Source organism: Chiloscyllium plagiosum, unplaced genomic scaffold, assembly GCF_037043375.1.
Source record: "Chiloscyllium plagiosum isolate Xiang-an unplaced genomic scaffold, Cpla_swu_hap1 HiC_scaffold_53X, whole genome shotgun sequence".
Classification (NCBI taxonomy): Eukaryota; Metazoa; Chordata; class Chondrichthyes; order Orectolobiformes; family Hemiscylliidae; genus Chiloscyllium; species Chiloscyllium plagiosum.
In genome coordinates, this window is record NW_028270191.1 from 11,254,600 (window position 1) to 11,267,461 (window position 12,862).

At 44.0% G+C, this 12,862-nt stretch overlaps 1 protein-coding gene across 9 annotated transcripts in view; it reads left to right on the forward strand.

Annotated features, from left to right (window-relative positions):
* The window catches only part of LOC122543385 (vitamin D3 receptor B-like), a 301,872-nt gene that overhangs the window by 264,733 nt on the left and 24,277 nt on the right, over positions 1–12,862 (forward strand). For all 9 annotated transcript variants that reach the window (XM_043682066.2, XM_087985641.1, XM_087985644.1 and 6 more), the window contains one exon: positions 333–449. In XM_043682066.2, the coding sequence (XP_043538001.1) occupies positions 333–449 (117 nt within the window). The remainder of the gene's footprint in view (positions 1–332; positions 450–12,862) is intronic.

Below are 12,862 nucleotides of genomic sequence, written 5' to 3' on the forward strand. Positions count from 1 at the left end.
CCAGGTGCAAGAGGTAAACGCATTACCAACATGATGCCATGTTGTAAGCATCTCCAGCGCATGAAGCTATCAAGCCAAAGTTTGCTGTTCAGGCACCTACCAATTGCCACTGCTTTTGACATTACTTATTTATTTATAGCGTTATTTCAGCCTGTCAACCTAGATTGTTTTTTAGAAATGAGGGCAAGAAAAGGTGCTAATTGATGGTTTATTTGTAACATTGATTTTCTGATTTCCTAACCATTTGGGTTTTTACTTTTTCATTTAAAAGAAAAGAATGTTTAAATGCATCTCCAGAACGATTTTCACTTTCCTCTTGTGCCCTTTTGTAGCTGGCCATTCCCTGGAGTTGCTTGAACCACTGATAAAATTTCAGGTCGGCTTGAAGAATCTGAATTTACACGAAGCAGAACATGTTCTTCTCATGGCTATCTGCATCCTTTCACCGGGTAAGTGCAACAGCACAGCTTCAAAGGATGGAGGACGGGAAGACGTTGTGACTGTAAGAGCTGCTCCTTTTTTGAGGTATTTTCAGTGTTGGAGCTGATCTCCTCGAATTCCGGGAGCAGTAATTACTGTGTTATAAGCTGCTGCAGTGTTTTGGAACTTGGGGGGAAAAAAAATCAAAACAACGGTACTTTAAAAAGGAGGAATAGAGACAAAGATAGTGACCACATGGTCAGTGAATCAAACTGAGAAATAAATCTGCACTGCTGGCTGACCCAACAGTGAATCTGCACAACTGACAATCTCTGCTGTTTGATTTCAAGTATCTCTAGGCATCAGAGTTCATCAAAGTAAAATAAATAGCAAAATGCATGGCTGACCTTGGAGAAACCTGTGTGGGGGAGTGACTAAGTGGTTAGTTTTAAAGTGTAACCTTACAGTTTTATTTTGTAACTCTGCATTAGTAAGTAGGGTGGGCTCTTTTCTGATTATACATTTTTATTGAGATCTGTCTCTTGATTAAACTTCAAAAATATAAAAACATAGGGTACTGAGTTAGCCTGGAGCAGTGTTTTTTAGAGCAGTAAGACTGTGCTATTTTCTGGGTCTGTGGATTGTTAAGGTGCAAAGATGGCCTTTAGTAGAATGATGTGCTCTTCCTGTTAGATGTAGGAGATTAGGGACGGTTTCCATGTTACCAATGATTATGTCTGCAGGAAATGTGTTTGGTTGTGAATCCCATCGGATTGCATGGATTGATGAAGCAACAGTTAGAGGCAGTGAGGAATTTACAGGAGCTAGGGGTGTGATGGATGGCAGTTACACGAAGGGAGAAAAACCGCAGATATCGTCAGATTACCTCCAGAAAAAGTAGGGGAGAGAGACAGGTAGTTCAGGAGTCTCCTGTGGCTATCCCCATCTCAAACAAGTATGCTGGCTCGGAAAATGTAGGGGGTTATGTTCTCCCAGGGTAATGCAACACTAACAGCCAGGTTTCTGGTACCGAGGCAGGCTGTAATATAACGAGGGGTACTTCAGGTTCCAAGCGGTCATCTGTGATTGGGGACTCTCTAGTCAGAGGCACAGACAGACATTTCTGTGGCTGACAGTGAAAAACCAGAATGGTGTGTTGTTTCCCTGGTGCCAGGGTCAAGGATGTCTCAGAGAGGGTGCAGAATACTCTCAAAGGGGAGAGGGGCCAGTAGGAGGTTGTTGTACACATTGGAACTGACAACATAGGAAGAACAAAAGGACAAGGTTCTGAGGAGAGAATATCGGAAGTGGGCAGGAATTTTTAAAAAAGAGGTCCTCGAGGGTAGTAATATCTAAATTATTGCACGTGCCATGAGCTAGTGAGGATAGGAGCAGATGAATGTGTGGCTGAGGAGCTGGTGCAGGGGAGAAGGATCATTGGAATCTCATCTGGAGTGGAAGGATGGTAAGAAGGGTGGATTGCACCTGAATTGGAAGGGGACTAATATATTGATGAGGAGCCTTTCGGGGGTATTTAGACTAGTAAGGTGGTGTGGAACCCTGGGAGATAGTGAGGAAAGAGACTGAGACTGATAGAGTTGGGAAAAGGAGCTAGTCAAACAGTCAGGGCAGGCAGGAACAAAGCAGAGAATGAGGTAGGACTGATAAATTAATCAGTATTTATTTCAATGCAAGAGGCCGAACAGGTAAGGGAGATGAACTCAGGGCATGGTTGGGAACATGGGACTGGGAACATGGGACTGGGATGTCATAGCTGTTACAGGGACATGGCTCAGAGATGGACAGGACTGGCAGCTTAATGTTCCGGGGTATAGATGCCATAGGAAGCACAGAAAGCGAGGGCAAGAGAGGAGGGGGAGTGTCATTTTCAATTAGGGATGACATTACAGCTGAACTTAGGTAGGATATTCCTGGGAATACGTCCAGGGTGGAATTGAGAACCGTATTGGGATTGTACTACAGACTCCCTCGATAGCGGGAAATTGAGAAACAAATTTGTAAGGAGATCTCAGTTATCTGTAAGAATGATAGGGTGGTTATTGTCCAGGTTTTTAACTTTCCAAACATAGACTGGGACTGCATACTGTTCAGGGCTTAGACGGAGAGGAACTTGTTAAATGTGTACAAGACAATTTTCTGATTCAGTATGTGGATGCACCTACTGGAGAAGGTGCAAAATTTGGAGAAAGTGAGGACTGCAGATGCTGGAGATCAGAGTCGGAAAAGCACAGCAGTTCAGGCAGTATCCGAGGAGCAGGAGAATCGACGTTTCAGGCAAAAGCCCTTCAGTGAAGTGTAAAATAAAGTGTAATGAATGAAGTGTAAAACTTGACCTACTCTTTGGAAATAAGGCAGGGCAGGTGACTGAGGTGTCAGTGGGGGAGCACTTTGGAGCCAGCGACCATAATTCTATTAGATTTAAAATAGTATTGGAAAAGGATAGACTGGATAAAGAAATTAAAGTTCTAAATTGGAGGAAGGCTAACTTTGATGGTATTAAGCAACAACTTTCAAAAGTTGATTGGGGGTGGATGTTTGCAGGTAAAGGGATGGCTAGAAAATGGGAAACCTTCAAAAATGAGATAACAAGAGTCCAGAGACAGTATGTTCCTGCTAGGATGAAGGACAAGGGTGGTAGGTGTAGGGAATGCTGGATGGCTAGAGAAATTGAAGTTTCGGTCAAGAAGAGAAGGAGGCATATGTCAGGTACAGACAGCAGAGATCAAGTGAATCCCTGTAAGAGTATAAAGGCAGTAGGAGTATACTTAAGAGGGAAATTAGGGGGGTAAAAAGGGGACATGAGATAGCTTTGGCAAATAGAATTACTAACAGTAAAAGGGTAACTAGGGAGAGAATAGGTCCTCTTAAAGATTATCAAGGCCACCTATGTGTGGAACCGCAGGAGGTGGGTGAGATCCTAAATGAGTATTTTGCATCAATGTTTACTGTGAAGAAGGATATGAAAGATGAGAACATTGGGAAATAAATAGCGACATCTTGAAAAATGTCCATATTACAGAGGAGCAGGTGCCGGATGTCTTAAAACACCTAAAGGTGGATAACTCCCTGGAACCTGACCAGGTGTACCCCTTCTGTGGGAAGCTAGGGAAGTGATTGCTGGGTCTCTTGCTGAGATATTTGTATCATCGATAGTCCCAGGTGAGGTACCAGAAGACTGGAGATTGGCAAACGTGGTGCCACTGTTTAAGAAGAGTGGTAAAGACAAGCCAGGGAACTATAGACCGGTGAGCCTGACCTCGGTGGTGGGCAAGTTGTTGGAGGGAATCCGGAGGGACAGGATGTACATATATTTGGAAAGGCAAGGACTGATTAGGGATAGTCAACATGGCTTTCTGCGTTGGAAATAGTGTCTCACTAAGTTGATTGAGTTTTTTGAAGTAACAAAGAGGATTGATGAGGGCAGAGTGGTGGATGTGATCTATGTGGACCTCAGTAAGATGTTCATCAAGGTTCCTCATGGTAGGCTGGTTAGCAAGGTTAAATCATGGGGAGAACTAGCCATTTGGGTGCAGAACTGGCTCAAAGATGGTGGAGGGTTGCTTTTCGGACTGGAGGCCTGTGACCAGCGGGTGTGCCACAAGATTCGATGCTGGGTCCACTACGTTTTGTCATTGATATAAATGATTTGGATGTGAACATAAGAGGTATAGATAGTAAGTTTGCAGGTGACACCAAAATTGGAGGTGTAGTGGATAGCAAAGAAGGTTACCTCAGATTAAATGGGATCTTGATCAGATGGGCTAACGGACTGAGGAATGGCAGATGGAGTTTAATTTACATAAGTGTGAGGTCCTGCATTTTAAGTAGGCAAATCAGGGCAGGACTTATACATTTAATGGTAAGGTCCTGTGGAGTGTTGCTGAACAAAGAGACCTTGGAGTGCAGGTTCATAGTTTCTTGAAAGTAGAGTCTCAGGTAGATAGGATAGTGAAGAAGGTGTTTGGTATGCTTTCCTTTATTGGTCAGAGCATTGAGTAGAGGAGTTGGGAAGTCATGTTGTGGCTGTACAGGACATTGGTTAGGCCACTGTTGGAGTATTGTGTGCAATTCTGGTCTCCCTGCTATAGGAAGGATGTTGTTAAACTTGAAAGAATTCAGAAAACATTTACAAGGATGTTGCCAGGTTTGGAGGATTTGAGCTAATGGGAGACAATGAATAGGCTGGGGCTGTTTTCCCTGGAGCGTCGGAGGCTGAGGGGTGACATTATAGAGGTTTATAAAATCATGAGGGACATGTATAGGGTAAATAGGCAAAGTCTTTTCCCTGGGGTGGGGGAGTCCAGAATTAGAGGGCATAGATTTAAGGTGAGAGGGGAAAGATATAAAAGAGACCTAAGAGGCAACATTTTCACACAGAGGGTGGTGCGTGTCCGGAATGAGCTACCAGAGGAAGTGGTGGAGGCTGGTACAATTACAACATTTAAAAGGCATCTGGATGGGTATATGAATAGGAGGGATTTCGAGGGAGATGGTCCAAGTGCTAGTAAACGGGACTAGATTGGGTCGGGATATCTGGTCAGCATGGATGAGTTGGACCAAAAGGTCTGTTTCCGTGCTGTACATCTCAATGACTCTAATAACTAAACAAAACAAAAAGACTGCTTCAAATGCAAAATATGAGAATTCTGTGGAAAGCAGTGATGACCCTCTTGATGGCTCAGTGATTCATCCAGACCATTTGTGTTGATCCCTTGTATTGATCCCTTGAATTTTCTGAACCCAAGTAGGTGAGAATTAATGCCAGCCAGGATTCCAGCTGCTGCTGTTATCCAGTGATCCATACTGGAAGATCCCGCACAACAGTAAGCTCATCCTGACTTTGTTCGGTCTTTCCCTGATTGTAGCATTTGAATCTGTGCTAAAAATCTAGTGTTGCATTGTCAGAGGTGCTCTCTTATGATTGGATAAAATACTAAACCGCGATGGCATCTGCCTCTTCAAATGCTTATTTGCATCAAGAGCCTGTCTTGCCTAATAAAAACATCTCCTAGTGTTTATATTTCAAATTGTGGACACAAGTCAATTTTTTTTTGTTTTGTCCTTCTAGAAATAAAACAGGTTAAAAATCAACTGCACCCCTTGGTCTGTGTGTTGGTGGACCGATGTGGTAGTGTCAAGTAATGGGCTGGGAAAATCACAGCTTTAGGTCAGCCATTAAACACCCTTGCACTGCAGGAAAAATGGTATAATAACTAGCACTTAGTGCTGGAAACCAGCCACTGTTGAAGCTAAACGGAACTAAAGAATTTCAGCTAACTTGCAAAACCAAGAAACACTACTGGTAGTACCCAATGCAACAACCTTAATGTTCCACCAAGATTAAACCAGAGACTGATCCATATATTTTTAAGCTTTTCTATTCACTTCTCATTTCTCATCCAAATGTACGATTACATTTTTGCATTTAGTAACTAATGAACTCACTCTTCTTTAACTCAAGAAAGACTGTTTAAATTAGTTCCTTTTAAAACCTAAATTCATTTGTCTTGGAGAAAATTATCCATAAGGAAGGGGATCCTTTTTAGATAACCTGTTGCTATCAAACAAGATGGGATAAGTGAATGAAGTCAGGGAGCCAGTTCATCTGTCCTCACCCAGCAACCTAATAATTTGGGGTATCTAACTGGAACCATAAGAACTCATAGGCGGGCAGATTCTGGAAAAATGCAGAAGTAGCAGGGTTGTGGTTATGGGTGATTTCAACTTTCCCAATATCGACTGGAACCTCCTTAGTGCAGATGGTTTGGAAGGAGCCATTTTTGTCAGGTATGTTCAGGAGGGTTTCCTTACTCAGTATGTAGACAGGCCGATGAGGGGAGAGGCCATTTTGGATTTGGTGCTCGGCCAGGTGTCACATCTCGCGGTGGGAGAACACTTTGGTGACAGTGATCACAACTGCCTCACATTTACCATAGCCTTGGAGAGGGAAAGGGGCAGTTACCGAGGGAAGATATATAATTGGGGAAAAAGAAATTATGATGCTATTAGACAGAAGTTGGGAAGTACAGACTGGGAGCAATTGTTCACAGAAAGGGCACAGCAGACATGTGGAGACTGTTTAAGGAGTAGTTGTTGCAAGTGATGCACAAATTTGTACCTCTGAGACAGGTGAGAACGGGTAAGATTAAGGAGCCTTGGATGACAAGAACAAAGGAACTTCTCGTCAAACGGAAGAAGGCAGCTTATGTAAGGTGGAGGAAGCAAGGATCTAGCATAGCTTTAGAGGATTACAGGCTTGCCAGAAAGGAGTTCAGAAATGGACTGAGGAGAGCCAGGAGGGGACATGAAAAAGGCTTGGCAGGAAGGATTAGAGAGAACCCAAAGGCATTTTTCTCATATGTGAGGAATAAGAGAATGATCAGGGAGAAGGTAGGGCCGATCAGGGATAGCGGAGGGAACTTGTGCGTGGAGTCTGAGCAGATAGGGGAAGCCCGAAATGAGTTTTTTGCTTCGGTTTTCACCAAGGAAAGGGAACTTGTTGTAAGTGAAAACTTAGAGGAGCTGGAATACAATCTTGACCAGATCAAGATTGATGAAGTTGATGTGCTGGAAATTTTGGAAAACATTAAGATTGATACGTCCCCAGGGCCAGACCAGATTTATCCCAGGCTGCTCCAGGAAGCGAGAAAGGAGGTTGCTAAGCCGCTGGCAAGGATATTTGCCTCCTCACTCTCCATGGGAGTCGTACTGGAGCATTGGAAGGAGGCGAATGTTATTCCTCTTTTTAAGAAGGGGAATAGGGAAATCCCTGGCAATTACAGACCAGTCAGTCTTACGTCTGTGGTCAGCAAAGTTTTGGAAAGAATTCTGAGGGATAGGATTTATGACTATTTGGCAAAGCATAGCATGATTAAAGGCAGTCAGCATGGCTTTGTGAGGGGCAGGTCATGCCTCACAAATCTTATTGAGTTCTTCGAGGAGGTGTCAAGACAGGTTGACAGCGGTCGAGCAGTGGATGTGGTGTATATGGATTTCAGCAAGGCATTTGATAAGGTTCCCCACAGTAGGCACATTCATCAAGTCAGGAAGTATGGGATACAGGGAGATTTGGCTATCTGGATTCAGAATTGGTTGTCTGACAGAAGGCAGAGAGTGGTTGTAGATGGAAAGTATTCTGCCTGGAGGACAGTGTTGAGTGGGGTCCTGCAGGGCTCTGTTCTTGGGCCTCTGCTCTTTGTAGTTTTTATAAATGACTTGGATGAGGAGGTTGATGGGTGGGTTAGTAAATTTGCAGATGACACAAAGGTTGGAGGTGGCGTCGATAGTATAGAGGGCTATTGCAGGCTGCAGCGCAACATAGACAGGACGCAGAGCTGGGCCGAGAAATGGCAGATGGAGTTCAACCTGGATAAATGCGAAGTGATGCATTTTGGAAGGTCGAACTCAAATGCTGAATATAGGATTAAAGACAGGATTCTTGGCAGTGTGGAGGAACAGAGAGATCTGGGTGTGCAAGTACATATATCCCTCAAAGTTGCCACCCAAGTGGATAGGGTTGTTAAGAAAACATGTGGTATTTTGGCTTTCATTAACGGGGGGATCAAATTTAAGAGCCGCGGGGTTTTGCTGCAGCTCTACAAGTCCCTGGTGACTCTACACTTGGAATATTGTGTCCTGTCCTGGTCACCCTACTATCGGAAAGATACAGAGGTTTTGGAGAGGGTGCAAAGAAGGTTTACCAGGATGCTGCCTGGACTGGGGGGGGGGGCTTGCCTTATGTGGAGAGGCTGAATAAGCTTGGACTTTTCTCTCTGGAGAGAAGGAGGAAGAGAGGAGACCTGATCGAGGTATACAAGATAATGAGAGGGATAGATAGAGTCAATAGCCAGAGACTTTTCCCCAGGGCAGGATTGACTGGTACGAGAAGTCATAGTTTGAAGATATTAGGAGGAAGGTATAGAGGAGACACCAGAGGTAGGTTCTTTACGCAGAGAGTTGAGTGCATGGAATACGTTGCCAGCGGTGGTGGTGGAAGCAGAGTCATTGGGGACATTTAAGCGACTGCTGGACATGCACATGGATAGCAGTGAATTGAGGGGTGTGTAGGTTAGGTTATTTTATTTTACATTAGGCTTAAACATCGGCACAACATTGTGGGCCAAAGGGCCTGTTCTGTGCTGTACTTTTCTATGTTCTATAAAGCATTGGGAACCCTCCCCCAGGGACTGGCTATAACAGCGAACCCAATACTATTTGTGCTAAACAAAATACTTGGAATGTCTCATAAGGAAAGGTTCAACAGGCTAGGCTTGTATCTGCTAGAGTTTGGAGCAACAAGAAATTGAAATGTATAAAATCCTGAGAGGTCTTGACAGGATGAATGTGGAGAGGATGCTACCTCCTATGGAAGAGTTAGTCTAGAATTAGGGATCCCTATTTAAAAATAATCGGGCTGCCCTTTTAAGACCAAGATGAGGATTTCTTTTCTCAGAAGATTGAGAGTCTTTGGAATTCTCTCCCTCAAAAGGCAGTGGATGTACAATCTTTAAATATTGTTAAAGCAAGATAGATTCTTGATAAGCAAGGATATCAAAGTTACCTTGGTAAATGTGTATGTGCAGTCATCAGACCAACCATAATCTTATTGAATGGCGGAGCCTGAAGGCTAACTCCTCTTCTTAATTCACATGTTTTCTTTTCCATATCAGTCCCTCTAATATTTGGTTTTCTAATTACTCCTTGTACAAAGATTAACTTTTTAAATCATATACAATGATAGTGAGGTCACTCAGAATACCGACATTTCCTTGTCTCTTATCATTCAAAATTAAATTCTGCTTTTCTGTTTTTCTTTAATAGATAACTTCACACTATCCCATTTGTCATGTTTTTGTCCACTCATTTAACCTCCCTGTATCACTCTACAGCCTCTTTATGATTTCCTCATTACTTGCTTTCCCAGCTAGCTTTGTGTCTTCATCAAACTTGGAAGCATTACTCAGTCCCCTCGTGTAAGTCATTGATATAGGTTGCAAATACCTTAGACCTAAACGCTGGCCCTGTGGTACCACAATAATTACAGCTGGCTACTCTGAAAATGCTCTACTTAACCCTGTTTTCTGTTAATCTGTCTTTCACCACTTGTTAGTCCATCTTAATATACTTCCCCAATTTCTTGATTTTGTGTAATAGCCTCTAGTGTGGTACTTTCTTGAATTGAATTGAATTGAATTGATTGTCAGGTGTACCGAGACACAGTGAAAAGCTTTGTCTTGTGAGCAATACAGGCAGATCCCAGAGTTAAGTAACATAGATAACTAAATAATAGGTAAACAGTGGCAAAAACAAACACACAGGTACAGGCGAATGTTAAGAGTTTGTGAATCTATTCAGTATTCTAACAACAGTAGGGTAGAAACTGTTTCGAAACCGGCTGGTGTGTGTGTTCAGGCCTCTGTACCTTCTCCCCGATGGTAGAGGTTGTAGAAAAACATTGCCAGGGTGGGATGGATCTTTGAGAATGCTGGCGGCCTTTCCTTGACAGCGGGCCTGGTAGGTGGATTCTATAGATGGGAGGTTGGCCTTTGTGATTGTCCGGGCCGAGTTCACCACTCTCTGTAACCGTCTCTGATCTTGAATGGTACAGTTGCCATACCAGGTAGTCATACATCCAGACAGAATGCTCTCGACGGTGCACCTATAAAAGTTGGCAAGGATATTCGCCGTCATGCCAAATTCCCTCAGCTGCCTGAGGAAGAAGAGATGTTGTCGGGCCTATGTAACCAGTGCATCCACATGAAGAGTCCAAGGAAGCTTGTTGTGAATGACCACTCCCAGGAGCTTGACACTCTCCACTCATTCCACCTGTGTGCTGTTAATGTGCAGGGTGGGCATGAGTAACATCCCACCGAAAGTCAATAACGAGTTCCTTGGTTTTACTGGCATTGAGAGCTAGGCTGTTCTCAGTGCACCATTTTTCCAGGTCTTCCACTTCCCGTCTGTAGTCTGTTTTGTCACCATCTGAGATTCGACCGACTATGGTGGTGTCATCAGTGAACTTGCAAATGGCATTAGTCTGGTATTTGGTGACGCAGTGAGTACAGTAGGGGGCTGAGTACACACCCCTAGGGAGGGGCTCCAGTGTTGAGTGTTAGTGAGGATGAATACTGTCCCCAAACCTCACTAATTGTGGCCTGTGGGTCAGGAAACTGAGGATCCAGTTGCAGAGAATGGGGCTTAGTCCGAGATCACTAACTTTAGTAATCAGTCTCGAGGGGATAATAGTGTTGAAGGCTGAACTGTAGTCAATGAGTTCTTTCATAGCTGTTCTTGGTGTCAAGATGTTCTAGGGAGGAGTGAAGGGCAAGTGATATGGCATCTGACGTGGATCTGTTGGTCCAATAGGCAAATTGGAGTGGGTCTAGAGTAGTGGGGAGGCTGGAGTTGATTAATGCCATGACCAGCCTTTCAAAGCACTTCATGACCACCGAGGTTAGGGCCACTGGGCGGTAGTCATTGAGACATGCTGCATGAGCTGCCTTAGGCACAGAGATGATGTTGGCCCTCTGAAACAGGCAGGAGCAGTGGCCTGCTGCAGGGAGAGGTTGCAGATGCCCGAGAAGATCTCTGCCAGTTGATCTGCACATGCTCTGAGTGCATGGACTGGTACTCCATCTGGTCCCATCGCTTTCCTTGGATTCACACGAAGGAAAACTGATCTGACCTCTGCAGTGACTGTTGGGATAGGTTCATCAGGACTTGTCAGAATAGATGTTACCTCTCGGCCAAAATTCTGCTTTAAGTGAGCATAGAGGCATTGAGATGATCTGGGAAGGATATGTCATCGTCTGCTATCTTGCACTGTCTCCGTTTAGAACCTGTGATGTCATTCAGTCCTTGCCATAGTCGCCGGGTGTCTGTCTGGGTCTCTAGTTTGGATCAGTATTGGTCCTTGGCTGTCTTAATGGCTCTGCAAAGGTCATACTTTGGTTCCTTATATTTGGGTGGGTCTCCTGATCTGAAGGCCTCACGCCTGGTTTTTAGCAGGTTCTGTATGTCCTGATTCATCCAGGGTTTCCTGTTGGGGAACACCCGGATTGACTTCCTCGGTATGCAGTCCTCCACATACTTGCTGATAAAGGCTGTGACGGTGATAGTGTACTTGTCCAAGGTACCTGCGGCCTGTTTGAACATGGCCCAATCAGCCGATTCCAGACAGCACCGGAGTTGACCCTCTGCCTCCTCCAACCAGCACTCGACCTGTATCCACGAGGGGGTCTACTGCTTGAGCTTTTGCCTGTAAGCTGGGAGAAGAACCATGGCATTGTGGTCAGAATTCCCGAAATGAGAGTGGTGGATGGAGCGGTAGGCATCCTTCACAGTGGTGTAGCAGTGGTCGGGCCCCTGGTGGGGCAGGTAATGTTCTGGTGGTACTTGGGCAGCACCTTCCTTAGATTGGCTTGATTGAAGTCACCAGTTACAATAAACAGGGCCTCGGGGTGTTCTGTCTCCAGGGTGTTGGTGGTGGAGTACAGCACATCCAGAGCTTCCTCAACTTTTGCTTGTGGTGGTAAGTACACAGCAGTTAGTATAGCATAGTATATTGTAGAATACTTTCCAAAAATTGAAATACGCCACAACTTTCTATGCTGCAAGTTACAATCCCAAAAACTCTAATAAAATTGTTAAATACAATTTTGCTTTCATAAATCATATTGCAATCTAATTACTACATCATAGATTCCAGGATTTCACCAACCAGTGAGCATGGGCTTTAGTTCCTTGTTTTCTGTTCTGTTCTGTTTTTCTGTTCCCTGTCCTTTATAAAATAATGGTGTTCGAGAATGTAGAGAATTTTGGAAGATCAATTTCTTAAAAGCTTCACTCCAATGTCAGCTTTTGATTTGGGCTTAATACCTCCTGAGGACACAGTTCAGCCCAACTTGCGAAATTTAAAACGTTTACATAGTAGCAGATACTGAGCATCATAGGAATATTAAATTATCATTTGTTGCCTGTATCAGATTAATTCAGGCACCATGTCTGAAATCTAATCATGGCATAAAACAAAGCTAAACGATGAATTTAGCCTCTGAAGAGCTGCATTTAGGTCAGTTTGACCATTTGTGACACGTTGTTGCCAGGAGCTCCCTGACGTTCCCGAGCAGGTTGGGGGAGTGATAGGCTTGCTATTCTGAAAGGATAACCTGGACAAGAGGTTTCCTTCAGACGTATTTCTTGTTTTCTACCTTGTTGATGCCTTTCAGTAGATTAGTTGTTTGATTAATCTCTTGTCCAGCAGTAATTTTTCATACAGGTCAGAGAAGAAAGAAAAATTCCATCTTTCACAACTGTCACAACACAACAATCATTTTGTGCTCAGCAATCAGATAAATGACCAGGAATCCTTTTGTTTTTAATGTCGATTGACATGTGGTGACAGATCTTCACTCACAAGGGA